At 33.7% G+C, this 21,115-nt stretch overlaps 3 protein-coding genes and 1 long non-coding RNA gene across 4 annotated transcripts; 3 read left to right on the top strand and 1 right to left on the bottom strand.

The window, feature by feature from the left end:
* Positions 1–1,133: 1,133 nt before the first annotated feature.
* Positions 1,134–3,401, top strand: LOC121119293 (putative lipoyltransferase 2, mitochondrial). The gene is given in 4 exon segments (XM_040713924.2): positions 1,134–1,467; positions 1,529–1,581; positions 2,349–2,593; positions 2,595–3,401. Coding segments are annotated over 4 exon segments (1,254 nt in total). The 5' UTR covers positions 1,134–1,211; the 3' UTR covers positions 3,295–3,401.
* A 134-nt stretch (positions 3,402–3,535) lies between these two features.
* LOC121119292 (misexpression suppressor of KSR 2) lies at positions 3,536–5,220 on the bottom strand. Its single transcript, XM_040713921.2, has 3 exons — positions 4,599–5,220; positions 4,164–4,517; positions 3,536–4,101 (listed from the first exon to the last, which is right to left on the bottom strand). Exons 1-3 carry the CDS (start codon positions 4,806–4,808, stop codon positions 3,664–3,666), a joined length of 1,002 nt encoding a protein of 333 aa, XP_040569855.1. The 5' UTR covers positions 4,809–5,220; the 3' UTR covers positions 3,536–3,663.
* A 1,103-nt stretch (positions 5,221–6,323) lies between these two features.
* Positions 6,324–7,577, top strand: RpL18 (ribosomal protein L18). The gene is made up of 4 exons (XM_040715055.2): positions 6,324–6,395; positions 6,490–6,576; positions 6,766–6,972; positions 7,233–7,577. Exons 1-4 carry the CDS (start codon positions 6,393–6,395, stop codon positions 7,497–7,499), a joined length of 564 nt encoding a protein of 187 aa, XP_040570989.1. The 5' UTR covers positions 6,324–6,392; the 3' UTR covers positions 7,500–7,577.
* A 9,592-nt stretch (positions 7,578–17,169) lies between these two features.
* On the top strand, positions 17,170–17,848 carry LOC121120226 (uncharacterized). Its single transcript, XR_005864963.2, has 2 exons — positions 17,170–17,281; positions 17,374–17,848. It is a non-coding gene; the product is annotated as an uncharacterized lncRNA (long non-coding RNA).
* Positions 17,849–21,115: the final 3,267 nt, after the last annotated feature.

Here is a 21,115-nt window from a genome sequence, read left to right as displayed (position 1 = left end):
TCAGAATGCGTGAAAGCCCCTTGTACACATGTTTAGTATAAAGAAAGCCTCAGATAAAAATGTATTATTGTAAGGGGCTCTGGCATAGTAAAGTTTGGGGAACCCGGGCTTAAGAAATACTAAAGTTATGATATTATAGTGCCCCAATAAGCTTAATAACGGACCTGGATCAAAAATCTACCTTACTCTTTCCTTCTTTTATTTACACCGTCTGGTACCTAAAACCACTTTTACGGATCCAAAAGAGGCCTGCACAAGCTATTTTGAACTCAGATAAAGGTGTATCACCCTGGCGAAGTAAGAAGAAGCAAAAGGCTGCAATTGTACAAAAAAAAGCTCAGAAAATTGACTTATTGATTCATGCTAATTTATAATACATATAGTATTTTCTTGATTCTATAAAGAAAAAAAAGCACAAGAACCAAAACCGATAAGCAATATATTGCAATCTTGATTCGAAGATCAAGAACCAAAGCCGTTTAACCCGCTAGTACGGTTAGACCGATAAGGGCACAACCATACATGAGTAAATTCTAAATGTTTATAGTTTTGTTTATTTAAGCTATAGAGAAAACTAATATTTTGCTATATATATATATACAATGTGTGATAAATGTAATATGTATTGTGATATTCTGTATACATTCGTGAGTGTCACACCGATTTCGAGAGACTTGAGATCCCTGTTTTATGACAACACATTTTTTACTGTGCCAACTTGCCTTGAACTTCCACTGTCTATGACTTTACCGCAGGGGGTCTGTGATATTTCATATTCAAATGCAGAAATAATTTTGGAAAAGGAAGTATTAAAAAACAATTCAATAATAAATATCAAAGACTTCCTTGTAAATTTATACATTAATATGTGAATATCTCAAGCTACAAAGAAAAAGCATATTCATATTGGCCTGGCTTTTTGCAAAATGGATAATTTTAGATAGATAAGAGTTTAAGAATTGCTTAGCTGAATTTCAGGCTCAAAAATATTGTAATATTATTAAATTAAAAGATGATAAAAGTATGACGTTAATTCTGTCTCCATCTCCCTTATGTATTTTTGGATACAAGGTTGCGAGATTCAAAGAGTTTATTCCCTGAATATTACTGTTTTTGAGTATCAAAATAAACGTCATATGTAATTCAGGGTCTTGAGCTAGACATCTGAGCTGAGTTTTTCATTGAATATTTTATATCTATGTTCGAAAAGCATGACCGTCAACGCAGCCTTTAGAAAAGCTTTTGAATTCCCATTCCGTTCCAATCCGAATTGGTACCCTGGACACATGCGTAAAAGTCTGAAGCAGCTGCAAAGTCTTTTGAGTATTACAGACTGTGTTTTGGAAGTTCATGATGCGCGAATTCCACTCTCAGGGCGGAATGTAGACTTCAAACGAACCCTCACTGGGGTCCGTCCTCACATCCTTGTTCTGAATAAGGCGGATCTTAGTCTTCATGGCAATCAAGGTGTAATAAATACAAATAAATATCACTTCTAAGTCTAATATTAATAGATTAATATTTACAGATCGTAAAAACCTCATTACTCAACTCAAGATGCAGGATCCAAGTCTATCCGAGGTTTTATTTACTTCCTGTTTGAATTCTAGTATTAAGAAAGTTCTTCCTAAGTGCCTGGAGGTCATTGAAAACTTTCCTCGCTACGAGCGAGGAGGGGGGGCTGAAAGAAACATTATTGTCATTGGAATTCCGAACGTCGGAAAATCATCACTCATTAATCATATTAGAAATAATCGATTCAAGATTTCTGGGGATGCAACTCGAGTTGGAGCTCTTCCCGGTGTAACGCGTGCTCTTCAGACTAAAATACGTGTAAACCAGGATCCATTGACATATGTGTGGGACTCGCCTGGAATTCTTTTTCCCTCCATGAAGAATGAAAGTGTGGCTCTGAAATTAGCGGTTTGCAAATGTTTACGAGATGATCTCATTGGGGAGAAAATTGTCGCAGACTACTTACTTTTTCATTTGAATAAATATCAACATTTTAAATATGTAAAAACTTTGGGCTTAGAGGCTCCCACCGATAACATAGACACTCTTTTGACACAGATTGCAGTGAACCACAATTGGATCAATAAAGTAAAAAACCTTGTGAATAACAGCATGGAAGAAATGCCGAATAAAAAACAGGCATCCACTTATTTTTTAATGCTATTTCGAAAAGGAAAATTTGGTAGCATCAATTTAGACTCTGATGAATTAGACACAAAAAACAAAACCTCGGGCAAAATATTAATTACTATATAATATATAATTTTCTTATTAATTCATTCGTTTGATTAAATCCTCATTATCTCAATTCAAATTATTTTTAACTCTTACAGGGTGGAAACGATGCAATGTCTCGTAGTAAAATTCAATCTCAGGTTTTAAGTCTTTACAAGCAATGCATGAGAGCTGGCGAGACTAAAGTTGGATTTAATGTCTCCATTCGAAACGAATTTAAAAAGAACAAGACTATTCCAAAAACGGACTCAATTTATATAGAGTATCTTTTGCGTGGAGGTAAAAGAAAACTGAACATGATTAAAGACCCTCATGTGTCCGGTATTGGATACTTTGTGGATGATGAAAAATAATATTTAATCACAATCAAATACTTCAAAAATGAAACCAAGAGTACTTTTCCATCATTTAGGTCGAATGAAATATGCTGAGGCTCTTAAAGTCCAGCACAGGACTGTCGATCAATTAAAGAATAATGAAATAACCAATCATCTTCTAACTTTGGAACATGACCCAGTTTATACAATAGGAATAAGGTCAAAAGATTATGATGCTCAGATGGAAAAGGCTCTAATTAAAAAAACAGGAGCAGACTTTGTTCGCACCAATCGAGGGGGCCTAATCACTTTCCATGGTCCGGGCCAACTAGTTGTCTATCCTATTCTTGATCTTAGACAGTTTACGGTGCAAAGAAAGGCTTTACTCGGTGTTAAGTGGTACATTAATCAATTAGAGGAGACTATTATCAAAACATGTATTAATTTAGGAATTTCGAATCCTACTCGATCACCCCATACTGGTGTATGGGTAGGAGATAATAAGATTTGTGCAATGGGAGTTCGAAACAGTGAATACGTTACATATCATGGCCTTGCACTGAATTGTAATACTGATCTCACATGGTATAAAGAGATCATTCCATGTGGGATCGAAGATAAGGGAGTGACGTCTCTTTCCAATGAACTTGGAAGAAATGTGACTCTTCAAGATGTTTTACCAGCTTTCCGTCAAGAGTTTAAATGTGTTTTTAATTGTGATTCTTGAATATACCCTAAGCACACATATTATATGTATATCGATAGTAAAATTGTGTAGTCTTATTTATGTAGAAATATTTAATAAAAACCGGGTTTTTTTTCCTTTAAAATCAATTCATTTCTATTGAAAGTAGAGTTTTCAATTTTATAAATTCATCTTACTTTTAGCATTTTCATCTAAAAATAAATATTTTCATTTTATACTAATTGTAAGACAGAAATGATGAAAATAATTAATGAGTATAAAATATGTAAGATAATATATCTATTCAAAAATATATATATATACTACAGAAACGACTATTCGTAAAGTAACTGATGTTCATCATTGAGTAACAAAATGCAGTTCATCATACTCTCATAATTGTTGAAGGGTCTATTGCACTACTCCAACAGCATTTTTTCGGATATTTATGCAAAAGCCGTGACCTTGAACGAACAATCGAAATGCTTCAGCCATTTTTGCGGGTTGTTCTTCCAAGACCATAGTGCATTCGTGGATTTTCATCCAACTCGTAGTTTGAGGATTTAATTTACCATTAAGAACCACTGTATCCGCGGAAAATGGACTATATGCACCAACAATATTTAGAATAGGAGTTTTGAGGGTTTTGGCATTTCCTCCTTGATTTTCTAAGCTGAATTCTCGATCAATTTGGATTGCTGTTCGCCAATTATATTGCTCCATAAGTTTTGCTAGATTCTTAGGTTGAATATCCGTAGAAAAGTACTGTTTAAAAATATTGACTAAATCATGAGCTCTCTCTTCATGACACACACCAAAGTGATGCCAGAGTAAATAATCAGTAACAGCCTGATAATGAATGATAATAACCTCATAGTAAATGGTTCTAATTATGGGATTGTTTTTTTTACCTGTGTGACACCATGATTTCGTAAGTGATTAACGTTCCTCTTTTGATAACCCCATTCAACCCACCCTGGTACTGTGCAAAGAGTATTCACAAGAACAAGGCAATGAAGACGCTCCGGATACCTGTAAGCATGCCTGAGTAAAACATTACCTCCTAAACCAACTCCAATTCCAACATAGCGCACTATTTTGAGCTCATTGATAACCTCGTTGACAATTTCTGCAAGATCTTCCATATTGGGATATTCTACGTGCTCAGAGATGATTTCCGCTCCTTCTTCTTGTCCAGGAGCATTCACGTGGTAGACACAAAACTTTTCAGCTATTTCTACCATGTCAGGGTAATTAAAAAATGCCTGAAAGTAGGGTATATGACATATGTACAATTAATTTATACAGATGAATGAGTGAGATGAGGGACTTTTGAATCCGCTCACCTGAAAATTAGAGACAAAATTGAGACCCAGATCATGGAAGGTGAGAAGAGCGGGTTTGGATGGATCTCCTTTGATTGCAACAGTAACTGAGACTCCTTTTGTCGTAAAAATCTTTCTTTCTTCATATGCTCCCACATCTTTATTGAGATTTCTATTTAACGGAGTGCTCAAACTTACATTGCGGAGCTCAACATCTTCACCCCCAAGCATTTTGCTCTCCTAGCTAATTACTATTAAGATAGAAACTACTACGAATTAAACAACTGAAAAACGTAAATCAAAACAAAACACTATTGACTAGAAAAATATAGATATTATTTAAAGATCTTGATGAGGCGCTCCGTGTTGAGGGCAGTTGTATACAGTAGAGTAGTAGCTTTGTGGGAATTCATTCAATAATAATTAATAAAGCAAGAGAGAAGGAACTACACAGAGCTCTAGAGCAGCGTTGGCAGCATACCTAGCTACTACTACAATATTTCAAGCGTCAATTTGGGTTCACAACATTACTATATCTAATATTATATATACTTTTTACAAAACATAGATAATAATAATTATATTTTTACATGCAGACAAATAAAATACTTAAATGTGCTAAATATAATTTTTCCTTGTCTTGGATGAAAACACCATATTATTATCTATCATTTTAGTGATGCATTGTAATGAATTGTAATGCACTTGGCAAAATAGTTACAAAGAATGTCTATGGTGTTATTTTTAATTAGTCATCAATAATAAGTAATAATTATTGTTCATAGAGTTGTTGAATTGTATTCGGTTTCCAGTGAATGATTAGTTTTTTCTAATTATGTAATACTAGTAATGTTATGAAATGACTTGTGAATAATTTGATTCACTGCAAATCTATGATTGTACTGATATATATTAATTGAAAAACCAAAGATTATGTAATAAACACACCTTCACTTATACTAAATTATGATATATCAATAAAAATCAATTTACTTTTAAAAGTCTTACTTACTTTTATAGGACTGTAATTATAGCAATAATTTTATAATGCAATAAAATCGTCAATAAACGATAATTAAATATTAATTAATAGATATATCCGAATGTTCTTTAACAATCGATAAACGACCAATGATCAGTGCACAATGTACACCCATGTAAAAAATTGTTTTTAACACAGTTTCAAATACTTACATTGCCTAAAGATTGTATCCTATGCAACTTTACAATGTTTCCCACTAATATTTATAAAAAGTTAACCCAATTACATTAAAAATCGTACCTACATCCAAAACAAAATTTGATATGTTGTTTAATTAAATCTTTCTTATGTCATCATATTATAGGATTTTTCTTAAATTTATGGATAAAATATCAAAGATTGACAAATGTTAATCAAGATCCAACAAAGTCTCCTAGATGTAGGACATTTCATAGCCGGGTTCGAGTAATGTAAGTTTATTTTTTTGTAGCTCATTTTTATAGTACTAGTGCTGACATGAACTCTTTTATAGATACTGTATCGAACTTTTAATTTAAAAACGTGTTTTTGAAGAAAAACGCTTATTTTGACTATGAAAATTTGTTAACTATTCCAAATTTAAATAGTAATATAATTAAAGTACTTAATAAATTACATTATTTAATGAATAATCTCTTATATTGGGGTATATTTAATATATTACCACTCACAGCATCCATTGTAAAAGTTCGAACAGGTAAATTATATTTTACTGTTTCCTTTTTAGAAAGAGAAAAAAATATGAGGTCACATCCGGCACATCTTCCTTTCCTTCTTTTCCGTCTTAGACAGCCATGGTGAGTAGGTTCAAGTTTCTTCTGGGATAGGACGAATCCCTAAATATCGTACTCATCAAGCAATGGAATTAATAATTTTTCTCTCTTCACCTAGGGTGTTGATATTAGGCACAATAAGGACCGTAAGGTTCGCCGTACTGAACCCGTCTCTCAAGACATCTACTTGAGACTCTTGGTTAAGGTAAGATATCCATTCATTTGTAGATATGATCTTTGATAATTGTGATGAATAAAGTAAATGCGAACGGGCGGACTGAAATCGTACAATTCTAATCACCATGTAGAGAAAAGCATTTCTGAAGCTGTTTCGCACTTTCTGGATTCATATTGGTTAAGAAACGTGTTTTAACGAATTTTGTTTAATATTTAGCTCTATAGGTTTTTGGCTCGCCGTACCGATGCTAAATTCAACCGCATTGTGTTGAAGAGACTGTTTATGTCCCGAATTCACAGACCTCCAGTTGGTTTGGCACGTCTTGTCCGTCTTATGAAGAAGGATGGACGTCAAAACAAGATTGCCGTTATTGTCGGATCCGTCACTGATGATCAGAGGATTTTTACCATCCCCAAGTTAACCGTAAGTCCTGCTTTGAATTTGGATGGGGCAATTGTCACGTGGAATGGGGTTCTTTTGTCGTCGATCCGCATTTCATTCCCCTCTTTATTTTTACTAATTATAATGATGACCTACTCTGTAGTCGACGGGCGGACTGAAATTGTACAAACCTTTTAAACCTTGTTGAGAAGCTACAGTCTGAATTTAATTGCTAATTATATTTTATCACTAATTATCTTGTTATTACGTAAAATCGTCATTTCTCCCCTTATAATTCTTAGGTTGTCGCCCTTCATGTGTCTGAAAAGGCCCGTGAACGTATCTTAAAAGCTGGTGGAGAAATCCTCACTTTTGATCAATTGGCCGTACGCGCTCCCCTAGGAAAGGACACTGTGTTGGTTCAAGGCCGTAGAACAGCCCGTGAAGCAAACAGACATTTTGGAGCTCCTGGTGTTCCTGGATCCCACTCCAAACCTTTTGTCCGATCCAAGGGAAGGAAATTTGAACGTGCACGAGGAAGACGTGAAAGCAGAGGATACAAGAAATAAGCCATTATATTTCATCCATTTATTTCTCACTAAATTGTTAATATTGAACAATCGAATATATAACAACAAAGAAAGTCACTGAACTGTATTTCTTCAAATTATTATTATTACTTCCCAGGTTTTTGCTGGTTGTTTATACCCATTTAGAACAGTGTTAATACCTCGTGGTCTATTAACACCATGTGTTATGAGTTGATTAATAGCTGTGGGTTTGGGTATATGAGAACACTAATTAGGTTAATTCCAATGGCTGTATATTATAGTATTTATATTGAACAATCTAATATATAACAACAAAGAAAGTCGCTTAACTGTATTTCTTCAAATTATTATTCTCACTTAACTGAGATTAATTTGATAGTAACTCGTTCCTTAGAGTAGCCACATATTTAAATGTTGTCGCTTTATATCTATTTTTCAGTATGTAAATATCAAGAGTGGGTTGGTTCCATATATATTGATACATTTTTCGTATGAATAAAGGTGCTAAAAGTTATAACTAAGAAGATAATTGAATCAATTCAATATTACAGGTAAAGTACATGTAGCTATGTTCCATAAACTTTTTAATTTTTTTGACATAATTGACTTCTATTTGCTAACATAATAATAAAAAAATTTGATATAATAGCAAAAAGTACTTAAAAACTTAATGAAACATGAAGTGGTTCATTTTATCTGATAGTTACTAATATATCAAAAATTATAGATTAGTGGACTCAGGATTTTGAATGTATTAGAGCTTTTTAAAATCAAATTTTTCGTACACAGAGTTGTAAATGACAAAATAATGTGTCGTATTCTCTATGTCTTGCAACACCAACTAACTGATAATGTTATTTACAATCAAATTTTTGCAAGTCCTATAGTGTCTATATCAGCTGAAATAATTTCAATTTTTTTGCTAGTTGATAGTAAAAAGCCTAAAATATACCGAATCATAACCGTAATGTACGGGACATATTCGGATATTGACAAAAATTAACTTTAAAAAACCAACATTAAAAAGTCGATTTTTAATGTTTTAGAGCTATTGAAACAAATAGTTAGCCGCAAGAAAACTAGAAATAAAATTAAATTTAGCGGAGTAATTTACGATAGAACAAATGCATATATATATATTTTTGAAAAAACAAGAAAAACCTCTAAAGGAAGTATGAAAATTTCATTGTGGCGTCCTCTAGCTCTATAACCTACCTTACGTATTATATTTTGATATTATTTTTTATTATGGGGCATCACGTCATAAATTTGACATTGAAATCATTAACAATATTATGATAATGTTGCCAATCTGCTAGTAGTTAGTTAAATATTTATTACTGGACGTCATACATACATAAAATAAAATTGTACAAACATAAGGCAACGAACACGACCACACAACGGGGTATTTGTGCTACTACATCAGATTCTAAAACTTAGCTTACATTAAAATTTTGAACAATAATATTTCTTTATTATTTTACATTTGATAAATTTTAAAATACGAAAGTCTTCGTATTCGTCATTCATTGCTTTATGTCACTCGTATTATAGGGCGGGGCATCTATTGATGAGATGGTCTGCACTTTGTAGTTCTTCCATACAGACCTTGCACGTTGAGCTTATGTCTTTCCACTTGCTTAGGTGTAGGCTTGTACAATGAGTCTAATTTTTTCTCTTCCGAGCTTGATACACTTCGACTCCGGCTTATTAAGCATAGTATGGGTATGTTTTATACTTAGATCTTTTTTATATCAGTCACACCAATATTGATAGAAGAAGTCATTAATTACCTTCGTTATGTAGCTCAGAGTCGTCCCAATAGTAAACTGGTTTTGGCTCTCAGTACCCCTCTTCACAAGATCGTCTGCAAATTCATTTCCTGTAAGGTCAGAATGTCCTTTGGACCATTCTAGATGTATATTTTTCTGACTCATTCCTTTAATAATAGTTTCTTTACATTTTAAAACTTCTTTACTAGTAGTAAGGGGATTAAAGATTGCAGCAATTACTGATTGGGAGTCTGATCTGTTTATTACATTGTTCAGTGCTTTTTCGTACTTGAGAAGAGCTTCTACACCTTATGTTATGGTGAACGTCAATCACGTAAGAAATACTTTTTCCTCCATCATGATTTTGTTGCCTGTTCCTTAATGTATATTTCCAGAGGAGTAATACTCAAAACTGCCTCCATTCCTGCGGTTGGTGTCGATCGAAATGAGTCATTCCCAAGAGTGCTTTCTTTTGAATGGTGTTTAATATTTTCATGGCACTTTTCTTTGTTGTGATTGCATTTCCCCAATCTAGACACCCATAGGAAATGACAGGTCTGATCATAGCTTCAGACAACCAGAAACCTTGTCTGAGGTTAATCCCCATTTTTGTCCTATAATTGCCTTGGCCATATTCCATATCCGAGAACACTTAGAGGCTTTTTCAGCTGTCCAGGAGAGTCCTTGATCAAAAGTCACACATAGGTACTTCATAGTTGTGGCATATTCCATCACTTTGCTATCCATTTCTAATTGTGAAAATATTTTGATCTAAGTTTATGAGCTTTCGAAAAGACTATAGTTGAGGGGTTAAAGGTAAGACCATTATTATTATCTTTTTGCTAGATGGGAGTATAATCTTTTATGCTAGTGTCACAAGTAATTTTTGATTTATTATCATCCCTTTGATTTGGTTTTGTGGTGTTCTTCTCTACTACTTCTTCCTTTTGTTGGATAATGGGTGCTTTCTTTGGGTCTTGGAAACGTACCTTTCCTGCTGAGGCTATTCTGAAGTCTATCAATTGCAGGGCTTCAAATGCCAGTGGGTCTACGCATATGTAGAGTACCTTACCAATGTTAGTAATTTCAGATTTTGCAAGTCCCACCTTACCTTTTATCTGAAGAGTATTGCATTGATGTGTTATAATGTGAGCAAGATCCTCGTCTCTAATGATACCAGGCACCCCACGAACGAAACCCGTGCGGTATTTTTTCTCTTTTCTGAGTTCCCTCATTCCATCCGCTTCATCCCATGAGGTCACAAGTAGAGGTGTATTTGTAATTATGCTTTTTCGGACATATTGTCCAGAAGCATCATCATTTACGTAAATAACTGCTCTTTTATTCGTATAGCGACGCCCTTCGTAGTTAGGAATTAGGTCTCCGATTAGTGCAGACAGACGACGTACGTTGTTTGTGTTAAGTATTTTAATAACTTTGTTCCATTCAATGATGGAAATATTGTCACCATTCTTTCTTATTATGACAATTTTGTTTGCCTCCTTAGCAATGTCGGCATAAAGAAACCTCTTTTTGGGCCTGGTTTCTTTTTTATATTTTTTGTTGTCCTTACCAGGCATTTGAGAAATATGATTAATCTTTAAAAGAGAGGTTTCATTAGTTGGGCCCTTTCTCCCTCATTTCATAACGCTAGGGTATTGTTTTGAAGCTTCCTTTTTTGTATCAGGATTATTCTTGTTATTGACCTCTTTCGATCCCCTTTTTAATTCCTTCTTCAGGACATTGTTTTGGGATCTAACCCTCTTCCCCCACTTGTTGTAGGGGATGGTTTCCCATTTCATACCCATTGTTGGGTCAATGTTAGAATCATCCTCCATATTTATACAAAAAATAATATATGTATGTAGTTATATATAAAAAAATAACTTTGGAAAATTGGATTTTTAAACAATTCACCTTACTAAATTTGTCGGCCTGCGTACCTTGAAGACAAAAATATGAATTACTATTATGGCATTTGCTACTACAGAGGTTGCCATTTCTTTTTTCAAATGTACATATTTGCTTTGCACCGGGTAGAGTTTGCGAAATTGCACCGCTTAAATTCTTGTCCATTTCCATCCGACAGAATTGATGCGGTCTGTCGAAAAGTGACTTCATTGTCTTTGGGAACTTTATTAATACTTAGGAATATCTTATAACGAGTTGTTTTAAGACGCCATTTTTTGTGCCTAATTTATAATATCCTGTCTCTGTTAGATTAATTACATCTGCCAAGACTTTGAGGGGATCTGTTTTTACACAATCCATGCTTGGAACGGGGACTTTGACACACTGTCCTACCTCAGCCTCCTTTAACCGCTGTGAGGATAATTGCATCATTCGGTTCGCTTGTTCTTATGCAAAGACTTTATATTTATCAAATCATCGTCATTTCCCCCAATGGAAACGCTGCATGGTGCTGAAGAGGGACATTTATGGACGCAGATGATATACTTTTTGTTGCCCAGTTACAAGCTGCTGACAGAATACACAGTTGTTGTCAATATCTGGTATTCTCTCTATGCCTTCCACTTTGGGCCTTTGCTTGTCTTCATTTCTACATATTCGCTCTAATCTCCAAGAGCTGTTCTTCTGTAGTTATATTGTTCTCCTTTGATAAATGCAATCCCTCAAGTCTGACCTGTATTTGATGGCCATACATTGCTTCGTATGGAGTTCGCTCAATACCGGAGTGAAAGCGGCGATTCTTTGCATATTGTACAAACTACAATCCGTCAGCCCACTTATTTGTCCTATTGTCACGCTGCCACATCATAACAATGTCTTGGATGTCTCGATTGGCTCTCTCAACGGATCCCTGAGATTGTGAGTGACGGGGCTTTCAATGCACAAGTTTGAAGTCTGGCCACATCGTAACCAGTTCTATAATTATTCTATTAGCAAACTCCCTACCATTGTCACTTTGTAATATCTGTGGTGCTCCCTTGTCATTAAAGATGTGAAGTAAATGATGAGCAACCTCCTCAGCGGTTTTTGTCTTCAAGGGACGCAGGTCCAATTTTCCAAAATTATTTTACCTGGCAATATAAGTAAAAGTAAATTGACCTCTCTATTGGAAATTTTATACATTGCCCGCTCCAACGGGTATTTTGCTCATTGCCTGATTTTCCACATTGTCCGTAGCATATATATATATATTTACTTTTTTATTACATTTAGTAGAAGACAAAGGAACAGCTAAAACTTAACTTAATTTACTGAATCACTTGATAACATTTAGTAGAAGACAAAGGAAGAAAACATTTAATTCTTGAATCATCCATGTCCAACGAAGAAAAGGAAATATCCATGTAGTCAAAGTCCTCAAAAAGAGTTGTCAGGCTCTTATATCTTATATTTAATCGAGTGAATAGGTAGCAAGGCACTTACGTCCTCTTGATCTCTATTTAATATCACAGATGTCAGAAATGACGTGTACCTTATTACACATAGGTTTCACATCTATCTGCTAGTACACCCCCATAAAAATGGGATCAGTTAATATATACAAAATTGAACAAAAATCCTAGAAGATGCATATTTTTAAATGAAAAATTGAATATATTTTTTATATTATAAGCAATTATATTTCTTATCTCTATGAATGATGAATAAGTTATAGAAATATAAAGAAGAGTGTCGTTTTTCATCATTTTTCACCATAAAAAAGGAAATATATTAAGTTCAGAACAAGATACAGAATCAATCAAAACACTTTTATGATCATAAAAGTACTTTTCCATAAGTTTTATTAATCGTGTTTTTAATTTGATGATTGTCTTAAGCATGCAAAATGAGTCGGAACGATAATAATGCCAAATTACTAAGGTAGTGGATAATATAGTTGTGTCGGTTAGCGTCTACATGCTGCATTAGCGACTCGCTATCATCTTCTCTGTAGACGATGGCTACGCACGGGACGACCCACTCAAAATCTAACGCAAAAAATTAATCCTTTATGGATTAATTTTTTAAATTAACGGAGTCTATTGATTCACAACTGGCTATTGCAATGGCAAATCTGCAACTAAGCGCCTGGAGGTAGTGCCACAATTATTACTCTAACTGACGTAGACAAGAATTTCAAATTATCTTCCAGACTCATTATGGGGAGCCTATGAGGAGATAAGTGACATTTCTAGAAAGTTAACTCAATCCCTACCTCTGCCAATCTTTTGGATGAAGCAGTAAGCAAGGAAGGAAACCATTTTTTTTGGAAGTCATGGCCATGTGATTAAAAGAATGGGAGAATTTCCATGTTTCCAAGCTCATTGAGAACGCTAGAATTATACTTTATAGTCTTTTAGTCCAAAGAGCCCCTTAAAACATCAATCCTGGAAGAAGAATCAAAAGATTCGGCTCCAAGCCATCTTCTTCAATCAAGATGATGTTGGACAATGCTCAGGATGAGCGAGCTTTGTCTAATGCGATATTAAGGGGGTTCAGGGTATCGAAAAATACCATTTGGGTAGACAACGGCTAACAAGCCTTCGATCCCTAACCCTTTTTTAATATCAACACTCCGCCAAAGAATTTTATGGAACCTCCAAGAGGTCATAAAATGCCTATAAGTGAAGGATACAGAAGTACACCTCCTTGAGTTATTCCTCATTTAGGTATATTTTTGATTTTGAGACTTTAGATAAAGCAATTCAAATACTTTCAAATTTGGGGTCTAATTTTCTTTTCTGATAACTTTTTCCAGCTACTCACAAAAGCTAGGACTATGTTTACATAATTATGCAATTTTAATTAAAAGTAAATCTATATTTAATATTTTGAATATGTTTATAAACCACAATTTTTATTTAAAGAACCTTCTTGTTCTTATGTGTGAGGCAATCCTCCTTTATGCTCTTAAGCTAAACAAGCAATTGATAACGAAGTTATATAAATGTTGTTTTCCGGAACTATTGAGGTAGTTACTGAAAGTGATTAGTCTCCTTCCTTCATTTTCGGAATATTCACTGTTCATAAGAAGGATAACTCTCGTTGGAGAGTAACAAGAAATCTCAACGCCTTCAATAATTTATATTCTAAATTTAAATTAGAATAAGTTGATTAATTAAGATTTTGAGTAAACCAAGATTCCTTTTTTATGCTCTTTAGATCTGTTTGATGCATATAATTCTTTTAAGAGTTTTCCTGACCACCGACGTTTTTTCAAATTTCCATAGAGAAACAATATTTACCAATATATAGTTTTAAGTTTTGGTCTGACATCAGCTTCGATAATTTGTAATAAGATTTTGAAACAAGTAATTTCATATCTAGGGTCAAAACTTAAGATAAGTTGTAGCATCTATTTAGATGACTTAATTTTGAAGGCCAATGCCTTTGTGCATACCACGCTCTCCTTGTGTTTAGCCTCGCTGTTATACACAATCCTTGGTTTCAAGGTAAATTTGAATAAGAGTTCTTGGGTTCCAAGAACGCAACTTATTCATCTAAGATTGTTATGGGGCTATGTGTCCATAACTCTTACCCTTCCTTAGGAGAAAGCGCAAAATATCCAAGATCTTGCCGCTAAATTCCGCCGTAGGAGATGATTTTCGATAGGAGCCCTTCAATAAATAAATACGCAAAAGATCCGAGATCTTGTTGCAAAATTCTGCCAAAGGCGATGGTTGTCGGTCGGAGACCTTTAACAAATAACTGGCTAAATTATAAGTGTGAGACCAGCGTTTGAGTATCCCCATTCATTCAGACAAACCTTTAGATAAATTAATAAAAGGGATCCAGAAATTCAAATCTCCTCCGAGAGCGAGAAAGATATATTATGGCGGGAAGAACTAAGAATAGCCTGTACACCAGTGAGAAGAAATTTAATCCAGCATTGGAAGTTTTTACGTATGCTTCCTTATCAGATTATGACATTTCATTATCATACGGCTCCTTTGAACAGGGCCGGTGGACAGGCAATTATCAAGATCTTCCTATTAACGAACTCGGAATTAATCTGTAGGGAAAGCGTTATTTGGATTTTGTATTACTCACAGATATTAGTTCATGTGGATAATAACAACTACTCTTTTTAAACAAGGGTGATGCCAAAGGTGAAACGTCTGAACAATATCGCTGTGAGAAGATGGAAGCGTTTGATGAAAAGATGAATTTTGGCAGATTTTGTCTGGATTCCTTTCAAAAGAGAAAAGGCAATCAGACAATGGAGTCTCTTCATTCTTGGGAGTTCGAATTGAAGGAAGAAGTATTCAACTAAATAACCTCCCATTTGTTCCAATCCGAGGTGGATTTCTTCTTGTCAAGAAATTTCCACGCAAAGTTATATAACGGATCAAGCGGAGGCCTTAGATGCGTACTCCATCAGTGGAACTGGAGGGAAGAAGGGTAACTTCTTCCCTCCAGTTCCACTGCTTCTTTGGTTTTCAAGCAGACGGGAAAAACAAAATTGCTCCCCAGCAATTCTGATAACTCTCAAGTGAACAGGGACGAAATGGTTCCTACAATTGCAGGAGGTATCGAGGGAGTCACTATGGTCGGGGGTAGCGAGGAGAATTCTCTCGTGCCTAAACTCTCAGAACAATGCAGGATTAGGATTCTGATAGCATGGTTGATTTAGAAGGACCTTAATTAAATCAAGGTTTCGATTGTAAGGCAATTAATATATTTTTTTCTGATATTCGTTCCTCAACTAAGAGGACTTACTCATGGTGGTTTTAAACATTCTTATAAGTTTTATTGAGGAGAGGGTTTATCTCCATTTAACGAGTCAGTAAATGTGGTAATTAATTACTTAGCATCATATCCCATCTTCCAATAGCGCCCTTGCAACAACAAAAGCGGCTTTAATAAAGAATCAATTTAGGCCGGAGGTGTTATCATCAGATAAATTGTTGACCAGATTTTTGTATGGTTCATTCAATTTAAATCCTCTATCACTGAAATATCAAGATATCTGGAATTTTAAAATGCTCCTTAATAAACATAGAGATTCAGGGTGTCTGGATAGTTTTATCATACGAAATACTGGAAAAAATACCCTTATTTTAATAGCAGTGACGAGTATGGCTAGTGATAGTTCTTTAACTTTGTTAAGGTCGAGCTATAGAATAGATTTTCTATTTTTCTCCTCTTATTGGGTCTAGAAAAATTCAAATTTAGGGTATATTAGGAGTAGAATTAATTTAGCAAGTTTTCCTCTGACGAGAGACTGGATCCAGTCAGACATATAATTGTATATGTACATAAATGAGACTAGAATTAAAAGATAAATTGTTTGTTACTTTGAGGGAAATTGTCACACCTTTGCAACTCAGACTGCTAATAAATGATTAAGAGATCATGCAAATAACAGATATTAATATTGAAGTTTTTAAAGCTCATAGCTTAAGAGGGGTTATTGTAGCTTTAAAAAGAGCTAATAACAGTTCAGTTGATGAAGTTATTAAGCTAGGTTTTTGGTGTGAGGAATCACGAACTTTTCATCGGTTTTACAATATTCCTATAAGGAAATATTTCATTTATAATTGATAAAATATTATTTTATTCGTTACAAGCCGGTATTAAAATTCGAAGTTTACGAAGTATTGCTAATGGATATTTAGTAAAGTATAAATATAATCCTTGTGTTTTAATTTGTGTTCCTTATTTCCAACTGGCTTGAGGTAAAACAACTTTGTAGGATTACAAATATATAGCTGCGCTATGACATAAAATAGTAAACATTAACTAAGTCTACTCTATTGATATCATATTTTATTAAAAGTGTAGCTATACATTTGTCAATATTCCCGGCATCCCTTTTACTTCGTTGAAGTTACCGTTATCAGCAGAAAGAGGATGATGTAAGAGAAATAACACATATCGTGTGAGCTTCAAAATATTACATTAATAAAATAGACTTAGTTAATGTCTACTATTTATCAAGGTGGTGGATGATATAACTCTCTTCAATGTAATGGTCTGGTCAAGGGATCTCGACTCTTTAGGCAAGATCCAATGAACAAGTGTTTTACTCGGTGGGTCTCATCTCCATTAATGGAAAGATCGTTCATTGTGCAGGTACCTCTTCATATCAAGGTGTCTTGTGACTAGTGACTTCAGATCTCGTTAATAATGGTCCCTTTACATAAATTCCTTCATATGTTCCACAGATTTATCGTATACTTCTACTGAACACTTCAAGCTCACGCCTGATTGCTTTATTATTACTGAGTTACTTGTCATTGGAAAATAAGTGGAAAATTATTCTAGACTGGTAAAGGTACTTCTCTTTTCTCGATATTTTGGTCTGCAAAGGATATTCTACTCTACTATTGTCTATTACATATGAATAGTTATTCGGAGCTGTTATGTGATAATGTATTTTACAAAATATATAACAAACCTCTTAACTTCTGTAGAATTATGTTGAAATATCTGAATGTCATGGAAATTCCCAAACTTATTGAGTCGGGAATCGTTCTTTAAACAGCCAAATTGCTTGTCACCATATTGGAATATTACTCTTGCAAAGATCTGGGATCTAAACACGAATAAATGAATTATTAAATGTTTTCTATACTAAATAATTATAAGTTCCTTTACAGAAAACAATTGTTAAAATATAACAATATAATAATACGGTTATTTTAGTATTGATTGAAAAAATAATTAAGTGTCAAGATATTCTTCAAAATTTACATTCCATATTTATGAATTCTCTGTGATTTTATTTTTTTATCTTATTGATTACTTCGGTTTTATTTTGGATATGCAAATGCTATTTTGTTATTGTGATAGTTGTTAGGCGAGTGGAAATGTCAAAATCCTTCCTATCATTAGTGGTAGAGCTATTATTGGTCTTTATTACGAACTATCTCTTTCTGGAGAGATAATTAAAAATCGCAAGACAACAGAGGCTTATTCAATGCATCATCTTCAGTTCTGTTAGCAAAATAAACTCTATATCATCATAAATAAGTAATTAAGATCTAGTTGTAAGTTTATTTTTTTCACATGAGCGTTTCATGTTAAGAAAAAATAATATCCACTTATTTTTAATATATAATTGATTTCTTCGATATAATGACTGTTTTTTATGATTAAACTATACCAAATATGAATTACATATACAAGGGCGTCCAAAGGTATTAAAATTCCATTTTTTGACTCGTAATATTTTTACGAGTTTATGTCTAATCGGGGATCCGATTAGTTGTAAAGGAATCTGGGACCAGTCTATTTAGTGTGATATAAAAAAAGTCGTTCACGTCAACTTTATCGTGCTAGATGTACTACCTAAGAAGAGCAGTGAAAAATATATGTCATGCTGGTAAATCAGCAAATTAATATTCCGGATTCTGGGAAGTTCAGTAATCATCAGTTCCTTGAAATATTATATTAAGAAGATTCTAGAAGACTAGAATTATTAATAATAATTTGACGTCTAAGATTGTTTGGTAATCTAGAGAGCATCAAGAAAGTTCAAGTTAAAATTGACAGTGTTGGTGTGTCAATTACTTTAATGAATCGAATAATCTATAGGGACCTAGATATAGTTTCCCTCAAGTTTTGTTATGGTCAGAATTTCATAGAGGATGCGTTTTGAAAAATGTCAAAATTTATTGGTATTTTTCAAATGGAGAGTGCCCATTCTGTTTCAAATGAGAAGCGATGGTACCTGGACCAAAAAATGTTACCAGTAAAACGACCAAATTTTATCCCCATCATCAAAAGATCACCTTGGATCAACAAACTGTTCTAAAATAGGTTAATATTATGTCCCTCATTGTTTAGATAGGTGTTTCAAGTCAAGGAGAAAAGTTCCACTTGGTTTGTATCTGGAGGTCCTTTGTATGAAGAAAGTTGATTACATTTCCTTTATTTTAGAACCTGTGGCCCTTCCTTGATTTCAGTGGAGGTTGGCTCACTGATGGGCGTGAATAAGTTTGCGCATCTCTTCTTTTTGTTGTGTACGGTTTTGCCCTGACCGATTTTTTTGTATTTTGAACGCAATCTTTGATTTATATACTGTAAAATGAAGGGGAGGGAATTAGAGACTAGAAAAAAAAAATGAATAATACTTCATAAGAAGAAGTGAAGATACTACTCTTACTTCTTCTGAGAGTTGCGCCCAAATTCTACTTTTTGCGTTTCTTGGTATTGTTCCGGTAATAAATGAAGAGTCATTCGAACCTATTCTAATATAAATCACGTGATTATATGACAAGTTATAATAACTTGGAATTCAAACAATATACGCCCCCCGTCAAAATAAATAAATCTCATATAATAGGCAGGTGATATTAACAAGGGACTTAATGCAGTAGAACCATATGCCTCACTCACACCTTCTACTCACACTTTTTTCTGTACAAAAATATCAACTATAGTGATATTGGAGAAAATATTATCTTCGGTTTAGTGGATATTTGTTGGCTCAGAACTTCTTATTTTACCTACATATGTGAATATTAGTTTTGGATCAGTCCTAGGACTGATCGCTATATCATACCCCCCCACTCTTATCTTTTTCAACATTCAACGGACCTGATACATCGGTCTTTCAGTCCTACAGTCCTAGCTATCTTTTTATTTTCTTCACTCATAGCTAGGATTGAAGAAAATAAGAACTAAGGAAATAATAAATGATAACAATTAATAATATGTTCTAGTCAGACATCTCCTACAGGTCTCTTTGAAAGTGGTTATTATGATGTAACTCCAGCAACTCAGATGACGTATTTAGTAATAGTACGTAATTTCAGCTGTTGTAGTTTCTACAAAAGCCCAATAAGTACCGGTCCTAGGACTAACAAATTTTATTGGGACCCTACTGGTAGGACTGCAGTCTTTTTAGTTTTTTTAGACCGATCCAACACTAGTTAATATCCTATAATTAATGACTCAATTTTATTTTTATTCTCATCTCATTCTCATATGCCTAGAATAGAATTGCCAATGAAGTTGTTTCTTCAAAACTTTTACGGAGACGCATAGAGTAAGTTGAATAACTTAATCAAAGTTATGGGAATGAATACTATGTCTAACTTAAACTTTGGGCCTCGACTCAATATGAAATAATAGTAGGGATGTTGGAGAAGTACTACCTAGATAATACCTACATAATATATGTACAATGTTATTATTACAGATATATAATAATAAGATATGTTAATAAATAGTAAGTAATAACTAGTGAATACAATTCCTGTATTATTTCGAACTATAATATCTACAAAGATTCTAATTTACGCTACTTTATAGAATTTACAGTAACTAATCAGTATTAGTAAGGCTATGAAAAATTTGCATGCGTGGGACTACTCTTTCTAATTCAACTCATATTTCCCAAGGTTAATAGAAATACAAGGTGCACCCATAATATTTTTCCGAGTGATGTTTCATTTTCACCAAACTTTTTAATAGTGACGTCAAAGAGTATATTTTATGTTAATCATATAATTTATAGTATTTTATACTGTTAATATACCGTTGTTATACTTTATGACGTAAAAATCTGTCCGACTTACCAGCAGTCGGTACATAGATCAAACGAAATTTTTTGTCCAGGCTGATTACATGACGGTATATCCTTGTATTTCTATTAACCTTGACATTTCCCTTTTTATATTATAATTATGATTAATGAAACTCATAACTATATGCTTTTATCCGATGTCGAGAATACGAATTAGTAATCATCTTATAGTCAAAATGGATACTTATTTAGGGAATGAATCAAATTTTAATCTTATAACTATTGATTTCATTTAGAAATCATAGATTTTTGAGATATATTTGAATCATATACGTGAAGTTGTTTTAATTTTTGGATGATGATTACGTAAACCCAGTTAGAACCAATTATAGTAAATATCATTATTTTTCGAACTCACACCCATCAGAGAACCG

The sequence above is a fragment of the Lepeophtheirus salmonis genome, chromosome 6 (genome assembly GCF_016086655.4).
Source record: "Lepeophtheirus salmonis chromosome 6, UVic_Lsal_1.4, whole genome shotgun sequence".
In the NCBI taxonomy this organism is placed as follows: domain Eukaryota; kingdom Metazoa; phylum Arthropoda; class Copepoda; order Siphonostomatoida; family Caligidae; genus Lepeophtheirus; species Lepeophtheirus salmonis.
Note: the sequence above shows the minus strand (reverse complement) of the source record. Positions and strands in the feature narration are given on the sequence as shown.